At 55.4% G+C, this 18,113-nt stretch overlaps 4 protein-coding genes across 6 annotated transcripts in view; 2 read left to right on the forward strand and 2 right to left on the reverse strand.

Annotated features, from left to right (window-relative positions):
* Positions 1-54: 54 nt before the first annotated feature.
* Positions 55-14,661, forward strand: H257_01548 (hypothetical protein). The gene is made up of 4 exons (XM_009824812.1): positions 55-273; positions 327-458; positions 518-3,371; positions 3,431-14,661. Exons 1-4 carry the CDS (start codon positions 100-102, stop codon positions 14,020-14,022), a joined length of 13,752 nt encoding a protein of 4,583 aa, XP_009823114.1. The 5' UTR covers positions 55-99; the 3' UTR covers positions 14,023-14,661.
* On the reverse strand, positions 14,122-14,637 carry H257_01549 (hypothetical protein; the record flags this gene model as incomplete). Its single annotated transcript, XM_009824813.1, has 1 exon — positions 14,122-14,637. The coding sequence occupies one exon, from the start codon at positions 14,635-14,637 to the stop codon at positions 14,122-14,124; it is 516 nt and encodes a 171-aa protein (XP_009823115.1).
* Positions 14,662-14,971: 310 nt separating the features above from the next.
* Positions 14,972-15,363, reverse strand: H257_01550 (hypothetical protein). Its single transcript, XM_009824814.1, has one exon. It carries the CDS (start codon positions 15,281-15,283, stop codon positions 15,026-15,028), a length of 258 nt encoding a protein of 85 aa, XP_009823116.1. The 5' UTR covers positions 15,284-15,363; the 3' UTR covers positions 14,972-15,025.
* An 82-nt stretch (positions 15,364-15,445) lies between these two features.
* The window catches only part of H257_01551 (ornithine carbamoyltransferase), a 3,042-nt gene continuing 374 nt past the window's right edge, over positions 15,446-18,113 (forward strand). The window contains exons 1-5 of one of the 3 annotated variants that reach the window (XM_009824815.1): positions 15,446-16,009; positions 16,062-16,155; positions 16,214-16,293; positions 16,339-16,424; positions 16,485-16,626. In XM_009824815.1, the coding sequence (XP_009823117.1) occupies positions 15,512-16,009; positions 16,062-16,155; positions 16,214-16,293; positions 16,339-16,424; positions 16,485-16,626 (900 nt within the window). In that variant the 5' untranslated portion in view covers positions 15,446-15,511. Of the gene's footprint in view, positions 16,010-16,061; positions 16,156-16,213; positions 16,627-18,113 lie in introns of all 3 variants that reach the window. The other 2 variants (XM_009824817.1, XM_009824816.1) reach the window with 2 other exon arrangements.

The following is an 18,113-nucleotide window of genomic DNA, read 5'->3' on the forward strand; positions in this document are numbered from 1 at the left end:
ATACTGAAACCAAGTGTAAATTATCTGGCGGTTTCTTCGACAAGTCGAAAGGTCGCGGCATTGTGCAAGTCGTCGCAAGAGACAGAGGAGGGCTCGACGATGGCGAGTCCGCGGATGCAATGGATAGGTCAGCGCATCCTCGAGTCGTTCGAACCCGCCTTGGCGCAGAGCGAAGTCACAGACTTCTTGGGGTCTGCCCCTGTCAAGAAGCTCCTGGACGAGTTGCTCACAGGAAAGGACGTGACCAAGGTCTTCATCCACTTCCAAGCAGACGTACGTGCTCGCGTCTTCCATGTCTGGCAACTTATTCACGGGTATGTGTGTAGCCAACGGACAAGGGAGCTGAAGCGACACGGATGCGGCTGTCGGCGTCCGCAGGCAACACATTACCCATCCGATCCAAGTGTTGCTACTTCCTTCGAATTGTCGCCGACGGGAAAGCCGTCGACATGCTCAAGGTAACATGTTCCATGACATAGAGTGTTGTGTCAAGGGGAGAACGTATCTTTGTATGTAGGGAAGCGACAGCACGTTGCTGTTTGGCGAGTTGGCGCCAAACGTGCTCCGAAATCTCGAGTCCACTCTGTCGCAGCTGTTCACACCCTTGTTCAAAGCACGGGACGACTGGGGCAAGGCCGACGCGGACTTGAAGGTCGAATTCATGAACGAGTCGGAAAAGTTCGCCAACGACCTCAAGGAAGCGCTGCACAGCATGGACAGCGGCCTGGAGCTGCGTCGGCCGGACCGCGAGTTTGAGAACGCCGGCACGCGGGGCGCAGCGCTGAGCGAGTCCCCAAACGTGATCGCTCACTACGAAGACGTGCTCAAGGACTGGTGCGACGTCATCTCGACGTACCTCGAGACCAACACGACCGGCGACGGCAAGTCGAACGACGACGAGATCGACGACGATGGCCCGATGGGGGAACTCGAGTACTGGCGGCGGCGGATGCAGCGGCTGACGAGCATCACGGAGCAGCTCAAAACGAACGAGTACAAGGACGTGTTCCTCGTGCTCAGCCGCACGTCCAAGAACGTGAGCGACGACACCAAGCAGCGCATCCAGACCCTGCTGCGGCGGTGGAAGCAGACTGACATCAGCATCACCGAGGCCGCCAACGAAGCCAAAGACAACGTCAAGTACCTGTTCACTCTGGAAAAATTCATCGTGCCGCTGTACTCGGGCACGCCGAGCACGATCATCGACACGCTGCCGGCACTCATGAACTCGATCAAGATGATCCACTCGATCGCGCGGTACTACAACACGTCCGAGCGCATGGCGAGTCTGCTGACCAAGATCACCAACCAAATGATCTCCAACTGCAAGAACTGCATCACGGGCGGCGAAACGTTCGAAGTGATGTGGACCAAGGAGCCCGAGGAGCTCTTGCGCAACTTGGACTCGTGCTTGAAACTGAACGAAGCGTACCAGCAGCAGTACCGCGCCACGAAGGACAAGCTGTTCTCGATGCCCAAAGGCAAGCAGTTCGAGTTCAACGAGATGCAGATCTTCGGCAAATTTGACCTGTTTTGCCGCCGCATGATCAAGCTCATCGACATGTTCACGACGATCCATCAGTTTTCATCCCTCGGCCAACACAAGCTGGAGGGCATGGAGGAGCTGATTACAAAGTTCAACGGCGTGATCCGCGAGTTCCGGCTACGTAACCACGACCTGCTCGACTACCGCAACAACCGGTTCGACCGAGATTACGTCGAGTTCAACGTGCGCATCTCGGACCTCGAGGGGCTGCTGCAAAAGTTCATCAACGACTCCTTCGAGAACATCACGAGCATCGAGCACTCGCTCAACTTATTGCGCAAGTTCCAGACCATCCTCCAGCGCGAGAACCTCAAGTCCGACCTCGACTCCAAGTTCAACGTGATCTTTCAAAACTACGGCCTCGAGCTCGAACATGTGTTGCAACAGTACGAGCGCCACAAGCACAACCCGCCGTACCCGCGCAACTTGCCTCCCGTCGCCGGCAACATCACATGGAGCCGCCACCTGCTCAAGCGCATCGAGGAGCCAATGAAAAAGTTCGAGTCCAACCAAAACGTGCTCGCTAGCAAAGACGCCAAGCGCATCATCCGCATGTATAACAAGGTCGCGCGGACGCTGGTCGCGTTCGAGTATATCTGGTACCAGGCGTGGGTCCAGTACATCGACACGGCCAAAGCGGGGCTGCAGGCCACGCTCATCATTCGGCACCCTGAAGACAACGTGCTGTATGTGAATTTTGACCCGGAAATCCTCCAGTTGCTGCGCGAGTCCAAATGCTTGGACCGGATGGGCATTGAAATCCCCGAGTCGGCCAAGATCGTGCTGCTCCAGGAAGAAAAGTTCAAGAATTACTACAACGAGCTCCAGTTTGCCCTGTCCGAGTACGACCGCATCGTGACCAAGGTGATTCCGGTCACGGCCATGTTACTCCGGCCGCACTTTAACGACATGGAGTTCAAACTGCGCCCGGGCATGATCACGCTGACGTGGACCAGCATGAACATTGAAGCGTACCGAAACCACATCCACACGGGTCTGCAGCGACTCGAAGAGCTCGTGACCAACATCAACGACATCATCGAGAACCGCGTGGAGAAGAACCTGCGAATTGTGAGCAAAACCATGCTCGTGGACCTCCCTATCGACCAGTCGTTCTCCCTGGACGAGTTTGTGACCATGCAAAGCAACAACATCCGACGGGCAGGCGCATTGCTCCAGGGAAAGAACATCGAGATCGAGAACGCCGTGGAGGACTTGCTCAAGATCATCACGCAGTACCCGCTGGACTCACATATTGAAAGCGTGTCTGCGGAAGAAGCGATGAAGCTCAAGAAGCACTACAACCACTTTATGTACCAAGCGCTGCTGCACTGCACCAAGAACTCGCTCAACTCGATCAAGAAGCGCGTGGCGTCGCGAGCGGGGCAGAACGCCCTCATGTTGGAGCGGCCGTTCTTTGAAGTGGACGTCCAACTAAGCATCCCCCGTGTCCAGTTGAATCCGTCGTTGGACGAGATCCAACTCGCCATCAACCGTGCGGCGCAGACTGTGCTGGCGGCGGCCAAGGAGCTATATGACTGGGGCCAGAACGACGTGGTGAAGGAGGACAAGACGACGTTCTTCGAGCGTATCACCAAAGACATTGAGATCGTCCGCGTCGTGCTGCTGCTCACGGGCAGTGTCCAAGGGCTGCGCAATACCGTGACCGAGTACTTGGAATCGTTCAAGCAGTACGAGTGGCTGTGGATGGAGAACAAGGACATGTCGTACGACACGTTTTTGAAAAAGAACCCCGAACTGCAGGACTTTGAGCGCAAACTCAAGTCGTTTGTGATCATCGACGAAGACATCACCGCCGTCGCATGTACGTACCTCTACCTCTCTGGTATATGCGACAACGTGTTGAATGTGGTGTTGAGATAGCGGCACACAACATTGGCGCGTTGAGTTTGAATACACGCAACATCAAACTGCAGCTCAAGCATGAAAACTCGCAGTGGAAGCTCAAGTACAGCGACAACCTGCACAACCAAGCGCGCAAAAAGATGGAGTCGCTGACCGAGTACTTTCGATCGACCATGGGCAAACTGAACCGCAAGGTCGTGGACCTGGACTCGCTCCGGTTCGTCATGAACCTACTCAAGGAAGTTCGGTCCCGCGAGAGCGGCATCAACATGGAGATCAACCCTGTGCTGGACATGTACGAGATGCTCGAGTACTACCTCCCAGAAGGGTTCATGGAGAAGGAAGAGATGGACCAGAAGTCTGTCCTGCGCAGCAACTGGCGAAAGCTGATCCACCACGCCGAAACCAGGACCGATGAACTGAGCAAGACCCAAGCAGGTTTCAAGCGGGGCCTCTTGCGTGACATCAAGGAGTTCATCATCGACGTCAAGCACTTCCGCGAAGATTTCCTGGCCAACGGACCCATGGTCATGGGCATCAGCGCCGCGGAAGCCGTCGAGCGGCTGAATCGGTACAAGGAGGAGTACAAGATCCGCGAACGCAAGCAGGACCTGTACACGTCAGGCGAGGAGCTGTTTGCACTGCCCAAGACGAGCTACCCAGAGCTGGACATGACCAAGAAGGAACTGCAGCTGCAAGACAAGTTGTTTGGGCTGTACGTGGACGTGCTCAGTACGCTGGAGGAGTGGAAGAGCATTCCGTGGGTCCAAGTGGCCAACAACATCCAGAGCATGACGGAAAAGGTCGACGGGTTCTCGAATCGGTGCAAGAAGATGCCGGCCAAGCTGCGCGAGTGGGAGGCGTACACGGTGCTCAAGAAAATGATTGATGACTTTACCGACATCCTGCCGCTGCTGCAGGAACTCAGCAAGGCGTCGATCAAGCCGCGTCATTGGGACGCCGTCATGGACAGGACCAGCACCACGTTCGACGTGAACGCCGCCGACTTTAAACTGCAGGCGCTCATGGACGCCAACATTGTTGCGTTCAAAGTCGAGATTGAAGAAATCACAGACGGCGCCGACAAGCAGCTCAAGATTGAGATTGCACTGGCCGAGATCGAACAACACTGGAGCACGGAGGAGTTTCAGTTTAACGACTGGAAGAACCGCGCCGTGCCCGTGCTCAAGGGGGTCGTGCCCGTGGTCGAAGAGCTCGAGGAGACGCAGATGAACCTGCAGACGATGCTGAGTATGCGCCACGTGCTGCCGTTCAAGGAAGTGGCCCAGCAAAAGCTCGAAACGCTCAGCGACACGTCCGAGACGCTGGAGCGGTGGATCAAGGTGCAAATGCTGTGGTGTTCGCTCGAGTCAGTGTTCACGGGGGGCGATATCGCCAAGCAGATGCCCGTGGAAGCCAAGAAATTTCAAAAGATTGACAAGGACTGGGCCAAGATCATGACCAAGTCGGTGGAAATCAAAAACGTCGTCCAGTGCTGCGCCAGTGAGCTGCTCAAGTCGTGCCTGCCCACCATGTACGCCGAGCTGGAAAAGTGCCAAAAGTCCCTCGAAGGGTACCTCGAGCAAAAGCGAAACAAGTTCCCGCGGTTTTACTTTGTGTCCAACCCGGGCTTGCTCATGATTTTGTCCCAGGGCAGCGACCCCCTGAGCATGAACGAGCACTACGAGAAGGTGTTTGACTCGATCGAAAAGGTGCTCCACGACAAGAAGGACAAGACGCTCATCCACACGATGATCTCGGCCGGCGACGAAGTCCGGTTCTCGTCGATCGTCAAGGCCCAAGGCAACATCGAAGACTGGCTCGCGTCCTTGCTCTTGTCCATGCAACTGACCATGAAGGACATTTGCCGCCATTGCGCGTCCGACGTCGCGGCCATGAGTGCCGACATCAAGCGCATGCGAGAGTTTGTGGATCGGTATGTGGCTCAGTTTGCACTGCTCGGGATTCAGATGATGTGGACCGCGGACGTCCAGGCGGCGCTCGAGCAGTGCCGCACCAAGAAGAACTCGATGAAGGACATGAGTCAAAAGCAGCTGCAAGTGCTGATCGAGCTCTCGTCGTGGTGCCTGCAGGACCTCGGGTCGAAACAAAACCGAGTCAAGATCGAAACCCTCGTGACGATTCACGTCCATCAGCGCGACGTTATGAGCGACTTGGCGTTGCTGCACAAGCAAAAGAAGATCGCCGACGCCAACGACTTTGAATGGCTCAAGCAGGCGCGCATGTACTGGCGCCCCAACAACGCGGATGAATTCACGACCGACGGCGCGTGCGTCGTGAGCATCACGGACGTCGACTTCAACTACCAGTTTGAGTACCTTGGCTCCAAGGAGCGCCTCGTCGTGACGCCGCTCACCGATCGGTGCTACATCACGCTCGCCCAAGCGCTGGGTATGTACTTTGGGGGAGCCCCCGCCGGACCGGCCGGTACGGGCAAGACGGAGACGGTCAAGGACTTGGGGCGGACGCTCGGCATCTACGTCGTGGTGACCAACTGCACGGATCAGCAAAAGTACACGGACTGCGCCAAGATCTTCAAGGGGCTGTGCCAGGGGGGGCTGTGGGGCTGCTTTGACGAGTTCAATCGCATTCAGTTGCCCGTGCTGAGTGTCGTGGCGCAGCAAGTTCTGGCAATTCAGAACGCCAAGAAGACAGCCACCAAGTTTTTTCAGTTCCCCGGCGACCCGCAAAACATCTTGTTGAGCCCTGTGTGCGGGTTCTTCATTACGATGAACCCCGGGTACGCTGGTCGACAGGAATTGCCCGAGAACCTCAAGGCGCTGTTCCGCGGCGTAGCCATGATGGTGCCAGATTTTGAAATCATCATGAAGGTCAAGCTGTGTTCGGTGGGGTACTTGGAGTACCAGGAACTGGCCAAGAAGTTTTTCATCTTGTACTCGACGTGCAAGGAGCAGCTGAGTGCGCAAAAGCACTACGATTGGGGCCTGCGCAACATTTTGGCTGTGCTGCGGTCCGCCGGCAAGATCAAACGCGACAACCGCACGGACTTGGAAGCCAAGCTGCTGTTCCAAACCCTCCGAGACATGAACTTGTCCAAGCTGGTCGCGCAAGACGTGCCTTTGTTTCTGTCGCTGCTGCAGGACTTGTTCCCGACGATCCCGCCGCCGCCAAAGGGCGTGTACCCAGAGCTAGAGGCCACGATTCTCACGGAAATCGACAAGCAGGGGCTGGTCAACCACGCCGGATGGCTCAACAAGGTCATTCAGCTGTACGAAACCCAGCTCGTACGACATGGCATCATGCTGGTGGGGCCCACGGGTGGCGGCAAGTCGCGCATCTTTGAAGTGCTGCAGCAGGCGTTGACGATCACGACTACGATCAACCACAAGCAGTCGCGCCTGAACCCCAAGGCGATTCGCGCCGCGGAAATGTACGGCGAAGTGGACCCGATGTCTGGCGAGTGGACGACGGGGGTGTTTGCCGCCATGTGGTCCAAATACAACCAGAAGAGCAACAAGTTTAACATGTGGATGATCTGCGACGGTCCAGTCGACGCCATTTGGATCGAAGACCTCAACACGGTGCTAGACGACAACAAGATCCTGACGCTGGCCAACGGAGATCGCATGCCCATGACGGACAACGTCAAGCTTATGTTTGAGGTGGAGACCCTCGTGAACGCCTCCCCCGCCACCGTGTCCCGCGCCGGCATTGTGTTTGTGTCTGACACGGATCTGGATTGGGCGCCGGTCGTGGAGGCATGGATTCGGCGGCGACCGACGTCGCACCAGGAGACGCTGCGGCAGCTATTCCTCAAGTACATGGGCGAAAACACGCCCTTGTTATGCGGTATTGCGTTTGACTTTCTCAACCGCAACACCAACGGCGTCATGCCCGTGTCCCGCGTCGGCCAAGCGTCGCGGCTGTACAGCCTCATGACGGGGCTGCTCATGGGCGACCACGGCACTTACCTGTCGGAGGACCCGGCGATTCTCCCCAAGCATTTGGAGAAGTTGTTCTTGTACTGTATCACGTGGAGCGTGGGGGGGCTGCTCGAGCCCGAAGACCGCGTCAAGTTTGACGAGTGGCTGCGCAAGATGGACGACAACGGCCTCATGCCCATATGCGACCCGGGGTACCTGTGCTACGAGTACTACGTGGACGCGTCCACGTACGAGTGGAAGCTGTGGCGCCCCCCCAAGTGGGAGTACCCCAAGGGCGAAAAGCTCGACTTTTCCAACTTGCTCGTTCCGACCATGGACTCGGTGCGCACGTTGTACCTGATTGAAAACCTACACAAGCAGAAGAAGCCCGTGCTCATGGTCGGCGGCCTCGGCACGGCCAAGTCGTCGTGCGCGCTCATGTACTTCAACGGACTCAACCCCGACACAATGATGGTCAAGCGCGTCAACTTTAGTAGCGCCACCACGGCGTTCATGTTTCAAACCGCCGTGGAAAGCGAACTCGACAAGCGCGGGGGTAAGAGCTTTGGCCCCCCCAACGGCAAAAAGATGACGGTGTTCCTCGACGATCTCAGCATGCCGCTCGTGAACGCGTGGGGCGACCAGCCGACACTGGAGATCGTCCGGTTGATCATCGAGTGCAGCGGGTTTTGCTTTCTGAGCAAAGATCGTCGCGGCGACTTCAAAGTGTGCGAAGATTTGCAGTACGTTGGCGCGATGGGCCACCCCGGCGGCGGTCGCAACGACATTCCGAACCGGCTGAAGCGCCAGTTCTTCTTGTTCAACTTGGTGCTGCCGTCGCTGACGTCGATTGATGACATTTACGGTCAAATGCTGGCCGGGAGGTTCACACCAGACACGTACACAAAGGAAGCGATTGCGATGAGCGGCAAGTTGACTCGCGCGACGATTGACTTGTGGAACTTTATGAAGGCCAAGCTGCTTCCGACGCCTGCCAAGTTCCACTACATTTTCAACATGCGCGAACTGTCCCGGGTGTTTCAAGGCGTGCTGCTGACGCCGGCGGAAACGTTCTCCACGGGCGGGGGGTTCCGCGTGAGCCAGGGCAAGATGGACAAGGTGGACCAAGGCCAACTGGTGCTCATGGTATGGAAGCACGAGTGCGAGCGCGTGTTTAGCGACAAGCTGACCAACTACAAGGACAAAGACGTGTACCAAAACTACATGAAGGACCTGCTGAAAGCGCACTTTGGCGACGAACTCGAGCAAAAGGTGCGCGTGCCGTTCTACATGGTCAACTTCCTCCGCGACCCAGCCGAGAACGAAGAGGGCGTCGTCGACGACGTCGTGCCCAAGGTGTACGAACCCGGTGGAACGCTCGAGGAAGTTCGTGACCGAGTGAATGAATTCCTGGGCAAGTACAACACGGACTACCCCCAGCGCATGATGCGGCTGGTGCTCTTCGACGACGCACTTGGACATTTGCTGCGTCTGTCGCGGTTGCTAGAGATGCCCCGCGGGTCCGTCCTCCTCGTGGGGGTCGGCGGGTCCGGGAAGCAGTCGCTCACGCGGCTGGCGGCCTACATGGCGCAGTCCACGGCGTTCCAGATCACGCTCACCAAGACGTACAACACAAACTCGTTCATGGACGATTTGCGTCTGCTGTACAAGAATGCAGGTCACTTGAAAAAGTCGACCACGTTTTTGTTCACCGACTCGGAAATCAAGAACGAGATCTTCTTGGAACTGATCAACTCGGTGCTCATGACGGGCGAAGTCGCGGGGTTGTTTGCCAAGGACGAGATGATGGCCATGACTGCTGACCTCCGGAATTCGTTTGTCAAAGACCGCCCAGGGCTCCCAGACACCCAAGCCAACCTGAAGCAGTACTTTATCGACGGCGTCCGAGACAACCTGCACGTGGTGCTGTGCATGTCGCCCCTGAACGCCAAGTTCGCCGACCGCGCGCGCAAGTTTCCGGGGCTGATTTCTGGCCCGACCATCGATTGGTTCCTCACGTGGCCGGAAGATGCACTGATCGCCGTGTCCAAGGGTTTTGTGCTAGACTACCCCATGGAATGTGACAGCGTCACGCGACTGGCGCTTATGACGCACATGGGGATGGTCCATCGCATTGTCACAGACCTGTGCGACGAATACTTTCAAAAGATGCGACGACGGGTGTACCAAACCCCCAAGTCGTACTTGAGTTTTATTGAGTCGTACAAGAAAATGTACAGCATCAAGATTGAAGAGATCAAGGTCAAGGAACAGCGCGTGAATTTAGGCCTCAAGAAACTCATTCAAGGCGCCGAAGACGTCCGCGCCATGTCGATCGTCCTCGCCGACGAGCAAGTCAAGCTGCAAAAAGCCACAGAAGAGACCAACGCGATGCTCCAGTCGCTCCAGGTGTCGAGTGCGGAAGCGTACAAGGAAGGTGAGCAGGTGTCGCAGATCAAATCGAAATGCGAAGAGGATGCCGTGCGCATCGGCGCCGAGAAGGCTGCGTGTGAGAACGATCTGGCCAAAGCCAAACCGTTCGTTGAGGAAGCCGAGACCGCCATCGACTCTATCAAACCAGCGCACATTGGGGAAATTAAAAAGCTAGCCAAGCCCGCCGACATCATTCGGCTCGTGTTTGACGGCGTCCTGATCTTGTTTCAAAGCCAGCTGACCATCGTCAAGCAAGCCAAATTGAACGTGGCCAAGCAAGACATTGACTTTATCGAGACGTCGTTCTCCCCGTTTGCACAGCAAGTGATGGGCGACTCCAACTTTCTCAAAAACGTGCAAACGTTTGGGTCTATCGGGAAGGACCAGATCAACGAAGAAACCATCGAGCTGTTGTGTCCATATATGGAGCTCGAGGGGTTTCTCCCCGCCGTGGCCAAGAACGCGTCGCTGGCCGCGGAAGGCCTTTGCACGTGGGTACGCGCCATGAAGTTTTACCACGAAGCTTCCAAAGTCGTCAAGCCTAAGCTCGAAGCGCTCATGATCGCCGAGGGCCAGATGGAAGCAGCCAACAAGGCGCTGGCCCAAGCCGAGCTCCGCTTGTCCAAGTGCAAAGAGCGTCTGAATGAACTGCAGCAAATGTTCGAGGCTCAAATGTCCGAGAAGAAACGCATCGAAGACGGCGCGAACGCCCTCGCTCGGAAGATGCAACAAGCGTCCGACTTGATCAACGGCCTCGCGGGCGAGCGCGTGCGGTGGACGGACGACTCGAACAACTTTGCCGACCTGAAGCGGCGCATGGTGGGCGACTGCGCCGTCGCGTGTGCGTTTGTGAGCTACTGCGGACCGTTCAACCAGGACTTTCGCCACTACATGGTCGCAAGCAAGTTCATTCCCGACTGCGAGTTGCGCAGCGTGCCCGTGACGTCGGACCTGGACGTGATCACGTTTCTCGTGGACATTGGCACGATCGGCGACTGGAACATTCAGGGGCTGCCCACGGATTCTCTGTCGATTCAAAACGGGATCATGGTCACGCGGTCGTCGCGGTACCCGCTGCTCGTGGACCCGCAAGGCCAAGCGCTGTCATGGATCAAGAATCGCGAGTCGGCGCGGATGCCGACGTACGGATCGACGACGCTCAACCATCCCAAGCTCAAGGACCAGCTCGAATACTGCATGGGCGAAGGCCGGGCGCTGGTGATCACGGGCGTGGAGGAGGACATTGACCCGATGATGGACCCGGTGCTGGAGCGCCAGATCATTGTCAAGGGGCGGTCGCTGTCCATCAACGTGTCGGACAAGAATATGGAGTTCAACCCGGCGTTCAGCATGTACTTTATCACGCGGCTGCCCAACCCGCATTTCGGTCCAGAATTGCAGGCCAAGACCACCGTGATCGACTTTACGGTGACGATCAAGGGGCTGGAAGAGCAGTTGCTCGGGCGTGTGATTGGGAAGGAGCAAAAGGCACTCGAGGAGCAGCTAGCGCAGGTGCTGGAAGACGTCAATATGAACACAAAGTCGCTATTGGCACTGGACGCGTCCTTGCTGGAACGGCTGACGTCCAACACGGGCAACCTCCTCGAAGACGAAGAGCTCATCGGGGTGCTCGCCAACACGAAAGAAAAGGCGGCGGAAGTCAAGGACAAGCTCATTGCCGCCGCCGACACGCGGAAGAGCATCAACGAGAAGCGCGAGCAGTTCCGACCCGTGGCCACGCGGGGCTCTGTGCTGTACTTTACGGTCGTGGAGATGTCCCTGGTGAATTGCATGTACCAAACGTCCCTGACGCAGTTTTTGGCGCTGTTTATGAAGTCCATGGACGTGGCAGAGAAGGCGGCGCTCGCGTCCAAACGTGTGGCCAACATCATTGAGACCATGACGTACATCAGTTACCGATACATCAACCGTGGGCTGTACGAACGCGACAAGCTCACGTTCATTTTGCTGCTCACGATGAAGATTCTCGTCACAGACAGTTTGCTCACTCGGGAAGAAGTGACACTGCTTATTCGAGGCGGGGCGGCGCTTGATATCAACACTGTGCGGCGGAAGCCGTTCTCGTGGATCTCGAACGAAGCGTGGCTCAACGTGATCGAGCTGAGTCAGTCGTGCAAGTTTTTCACATCGCTGCCGCACGACATGAGCTCGAACGAAGCCATGTGGCGGCGGTGGTACGAAGACAACGAGCCCGAGAACGCCATGATCCCCGACTACGAGAACCGAATCGCCGAAAACGAGCAGATTGGGCCGTACTTGAAGCTGCTGCTCGTGCGGGCGCTGCGCATGGATCGAACAATTTTGTGCACCAAGGAGTTTATTCGCAATACGCAGCAGATGGGGCTCAAGTACGTCGAACCTGTCACGGACACGATCGATTCCATCTTCAACGAGATGAAAGCGGACACACCCGTGATCTTTCTGCTGTCGATCGGGGCCGACCCCACGGAAAGCATCGAGCAACTGGCCCGCAAGAAGAAGAACCCGTCGCCGGCCGTCGTGTCGATGGGCGAAGGCCAGGAACCTGTGGCCCTGAAAGCCATCAACGCCGCTGTGGTCAACGGCACGTGGGTGCTGCTTCAGAACTGCGAACTCGGACTCGAGTTGATGGAACAGATGGAGGAAGTGATCTTCAAGCTGAGCGAAACCATGGACCAAAACTTCCGCCTCTTCCTCACGGCACTACCAAGCGAGCAGTTTCCCCTCGGGCTGCTCCAAATGTCCACAAAGGTGACCAACGAGCCGCCCCAGGGACTCCACGCCGGCTTGTTGCGGTCGTTCACGGTGATGGTGGACCAAGAAAAGCTCGAGCGCGTCGAGACGGTGCAGTGGCGGCAGTTGCTGTTTGACTTGTGTTTTCTGCACTCGGTCGTAATCGAGCGCAAAAAGTTTGGGCCGCTGGGGTGGTGCATTCCGTACGAGTACAACAATGGCGACTTGTCTGCATGCACGATCTTCTTGGAAAAGCACTTGTACAATGGCCCGATTTCGTGGCCGACGTTGCAGTACATGGTGTCAGAGGTGCAATATGGAGGCAAGATCACAGACAACTTGGATCGCCGCATGTTCAACTACTACTGCGAGTGGTGTGTCCAAAGCGAAGCGTGCAACCCATCGTTTAGTTATAACCCCGGCGAGCCCATCCTGCGCATCCCCAACGACTTCAACTACCGTATCCCCGTAGCCGAAACCATCGACGACTACCGCAACTTTTGCCACAGCCTACCGGACGTGGACTCGCCCGAGATCTTTGGCCTGCATCCGAACGCTGACCTCACGTATCGCGTGAAGGAAGTCAACTTGCTGCTGGGGACCCTTGGCGAAACCCAGCCCAAGGGCGGAGGGGGGTCGTCGGGGGTCAGTCGAGAGGACGTTGTATGTGATAAGGCCAAGGAACTGTCGGATCGGCTGCCCGAAGATTACATCGAAGACGACTACAAAGCCAAGATCCAACGCCTGGGGGGACTGACGATTCCGCTCAATATTTTCCTGTACCAAGAGATCCAGCGGTTGCAGCGCGTGATTTCCAAAGTGCGCACGATGCTGTCGCAGCTGCAAATGGCCATTCGAGGCGAAGTCGTGATGACTGAGGAACTGAGCTGGACGCTGAATGCGATCTTCGATGCCAAGGTGCCGCCGTCGTGGCTTCGGACGTCGGTGGGCGACGAGTTCTCGTGGATCCTGCCCACGCTGGGGCTGTGGTTCTCGTCGCTCCTGTCGCGAGATGAGCAGAGCCGCAACTGGCTCAACACCCGCCGACCCAACTGCTTCTGGCTCACGGGCTTCTTCAACCCGCAAGGGATGCTCACAGCCATGAAGCAAGAGGTGACGCGGAAGCACAGCAAGACCGACAAGTGGGCGCTAGACGATGTCGTGTACCACACCGAAGTCACGACGTTCGAGCGCGCCGAGCAGGTCCGCACGCCGCCCGCCGAAGGCATTTTGATCTACGGCCTCTTTCTGGACGGCGCCACGTGGAGCAAGGCGGACGGGACGCTGGTCGAGTCGGAACCCAAGAAACTGTTCACGTCGTTGCCGGTGCTGCATGTGAACAGCATGTCCAAGGACCTGGAGCTCAAGTCCCGGAAGGAATTGTACGGGTCCATTGGTCCATTTGAATGTCCGTGCTACAAGTACCCCATGCGCACAGATCGATACATCATCTTCATGGTGACCATGAAGTGTCCGCAGAATCGACCGCCGCGACACTGGGGTCTGCGAGGCGTGGCATTGCTGTGCAATACAGAGTAGTTTGTATCTAACGTTAATAGGGATATATGTACAATTAGAGAGGTTTAACTTGAAGAGTTGGTGACGACTGGAGTAACTAGTATATAATAGACAACCAGGTTACTTTTTGTTAGCTTTTGAAGGGGCGGCGACTGGCGCTTGGGCCGCGACTACTGTGTTCTGCAGGTGCATTTGAATGGCGGCAAACGGGTTCGCCTGGAACGAAGGGTGTGAGTGCACGGCTTTGAGATGGCCCAGTTCGTGGATAGCCAGGCGTTTCTTTTGCTTCCCGGTGAGCTTGGTGGGGGCTTTCGGCGCAGCATCAGCCGTGGTGGCGGGCACTGTCGTCTCGGAAAACAACGACTTCTGGAGGTCTTCAAAGTCCCCAAAGATGCCGTCGGATTCCTTCTTGGCGTCCTTCTTCTTCTGAAGGATCGTGCGCTCGACCATGCCCATCTTCTTGTTGAACGCATCGCGACGCTTCTGACGCTTGCGCTGTCCCCGACTCAACGCATTGATGGCCTCATCTTCCTTATCCTCTGGTGCTTCTTCCTCTTCGACGTCTTTGGCCTTCTTGATGACTGGCACGGCCGGCTGATGCTGCCGATATGTCTTGGACTTGCGGACTTTACCCATGACGATTGACAAGTTGAAGCGCCACACGAATAACCCAGCCTCGCCCACCAACCAGCGAGCATCCGGATACACTCGCCTAAATTAGGCAAAGCATGCCGAATTTAATCGTATCCGGATACGGCGCACTCGAAGGGCATCTCGGCGAGAAAATGCAACCAGACGATGCTGCTATCAATGCCGATATGGTGTCCCAGATCTTGTCGTACGAATGAAGGATAGAAGGAATCGCTGTCGTTCCTGAGTAAAGTAGCAAGCTCAGAGGGTCCTCGCAACCTTCCGTATACCCCCCGCTTGTGACAGGAATTCTCAATGGTCGAAGGACCAGTTCTAGCGATATGGTCATATCAAAGGGCATGCATAAGCGTTAGATAGCTAGGATTACGGCAACCTAAGCGTTCTTGGACAATTCCTGGCGCAGTTGGTTGCAAAAGTCGTCGTCAGCCTCGTCGACGTCCCAATCGTCTTGCCACTGGAGCTTGATTTGGCTTTCCTTTTCTTCTTGGGCAGCACCCCACGAGTGTTCTTCGAATTCTTCAAACTCGTCATCTTCTTCAACGATGTGGATGACTTGCTTTGCCTCGGCATTCGTGGCGGCAGGAGCAGCAGGGGGAGCGGCGGCGGCAGCGACAGGTGCTTTGCTGCTCATATCGTTCGGTTGGGAGAGATTGCGGTGTTGAGGGATCCAAATGAATTCAATCTAATTGGACATAAATCAATCGATTCAGCCAATCCACTTGACCAACAATGAAATATTTCAGCCAATCATATAACTCAATAGATATCCCACAAGAACTTTTCCTTTTGCACAATCAAAGTGTGCCCTGCTTCAACCAGTTGCGCATTCCGACAACGGACCACCAAGTCTCAAGGCAACATGCTTCGTCGAACGCTGACATCTCAACTCGCCATCCACCGTCGGTCTGGCGCAGCATGCATTAGCACGTCGCGACTGCCCATCCCTCGCAAATTCCTGTCGACGGATCAACTGTCGTCTGACCAATTCCAGCACCTCCTCGACACCGCCATCGACTTCAAGAAGCGAAACATCGAAAACACGGTCCTCCAAGGCGAGACGCTTCTCATGATCTTCCAGAAGCGGTCCACGCGCACGCGATTGAGCTCTGAAATCGGCATGCAGCGGTTGGGCGGCCGCGCGCTGTTCTTGTCGTCGGACGACATTCAGCTCGGTGTGAACGAATCCCTCAAAGATTCGGCGCGAGTCATGAGTCGCTTTGGCTCCATCTTGCTGGCTCGGGTGCACGGCCATGGCGATGTCAAGAAATTGGCCGACGAAAGCTCCATTCCTGTGATCAACGCCCTCTCGGACAAGTTCCATCCGCTCCAAGCGTTGGCGGACTACATGACCATTCAGGTACGTATCTGCCTCGTGAGGTGCTTGGTCTGACGGGTGTGAGTTGTACTAGGAACATTTTGGATCCGGCAAAGGCCTGACGGTGTCGTGGGTCGGCGACGGCAACAACGTCCTGCACGACTACATGCTAGCGGCGCCGCTCGTGGGTACGTTCAATCACTTCAAAATCCTTTTTAAAATACATGACAATATATGGACTATTAGGCGCGAATATTCAAATCGCGACCCCTCGGGGATACGACCCGGATGCAGATGTCGTTGCGAAGACACTCGAATTGGCCAAGGTAACCTCGATTCGTGTATTATTCGATGCACAGCATGGAAACTAGGCGGCGGGAACCACGGTGACGCTGACGAATGACCCTCTGAAAGCGGTGAAAGGAGCGCATGTGGTTGCCACCGATACATGGGTTAGGTACGACCTCCCTACCCTTACATGATCTTGCAAAAGGTACGTGGCTTATGTGGAGGGTAGCATGGGGCAAGAAGACCAAGCCATGAAGCGCGTAGCGGCCTTTGCAGGGTACCAAGTGACCAAAACGATGCTCAAGCACGCGGCGTCCAACCACATCTTCCTGCACTGCCTGCCCCGCCATGCCGAGGAAGTCGACGACGAAGTACGTGGCACTCGGACGAGTGACGGATGGCTCATGCGTTGGCTAGGTGTTTTACTCGGACCGATCGCTGGTGTTTGATGAAGCGGAGAATCGCATGTGGACCGTCATGGCAGTCCTGGCCAACATCGTCAAGTAGCACGTCAACTTCCAAACGACAAATTGCACTTTAGCTTGTAGAACAGGGTAATTATTGTGAACGACACCAGGTAAATATTAAGTCCAGGTAGATATTGTGTACAAAGAGGGGTGTAAATGAATTATTTATCGTAGCAATAGATGAGCCATGGAATATCCAGTACATTCCTACCGCAACGAAACATTAGACGAGCGTCCCGACAATGGATCGATAATTGTATTACCAAGTTGTATTTAGTGAAGCTATCTATCCTAACTTGGGATGGGTATGTACTTGCTGTTGAACAACCCAGCCACATCAGATATATGTTGTAAATGAGAATCATCTATTATGATGTAAGATACAATCATCTATTTATTCTTACATGATGAAAACACTCAAAATATCATCAATTTTTGCACATCCATAACATGGACAAAGCCATCGCGACTGCTATGCAGTGGACAACCCACGTAACTATCACAGCTATATACTCCACTGATATGAGGCTGTGACTTGGTTTCGCGATTGCATTCCAGGACATGGAGCAATTCACCAAACGACCATGCATATGACGCAATGCTGGTAAAATAAGGTTACATTCGTGTCTTTAAAAGGTATCAAGCGACCCCGACGACTAGAACGACGAGGCAGCGGGCGAAGGAGCTGCTATCCTTCGTTCGTCTGTGCCATCATCCTTCTTTTGCTGCTTTCTTGGCAATCTTGTCGGCAAGGGCCTTCGCGTCCGCCTCCCGACGCTGTTGCGGGGTCAGGGTATCGGTGCGACCACCTTTCGGGTTGTTCTTGGCCAAGCGCGCCTGTGCTTTCTACGCATATCATCATGGCGCATGAGACCTTTGGTTCATGGAGGGAGGAGTTGTGGTACCGCGCGGTCTCGGTCACGTTGGTCGCCGCGGGTCATGTTGGTTCGGGACTTGGAAAATGGGGGGGGGAGTTGAGTGATTCGAAAATCTGTTGCGAGTGGGCCGCCTCGTAATTTCCACCAATCAAAGTGGCAAACTCAAATTTAATTTCAATCTGATTGGTGGAAATATGGTTCCATAGATCTATCCATATTACATCCCTACACCAATGAAACATTGCAAAACATACTGAACTAAGGGAATAGAGGTGTTTCTATATTCTTATGATTGGTCATTCAGCAATTCTTATAACCAATCAAACATGCTCTATTTCAAGTTAGCCACGATAAATCCGTTTCAACCTGGACATTGGAAAACGGCCAATCCGTGACTAGTCGATGCTACAGGTGTACGTCAAGTCACATCATCGCCCACACTAAATATACTGCTAGTGCTTATTAACAGTTTAGTCGATCAACGGTAACGTTATACAGTAGTATGTATGTATT

The sequence above is a fragment of the Aphanomyces astaci genome (assembly GCF_000520075.1).
Source record: "Aphanomyces astaci strain APO3 unplaced genomic scaffold supercont1.2, whole genome shotgun sequence".
Classification (NCBI taxonomy): Eukaryota; Oomycota; class Saprolegniomycetes; order Saprolegniales; family Verrucalvaceae; genus Aphanomyces; species Aphanomyces astaci.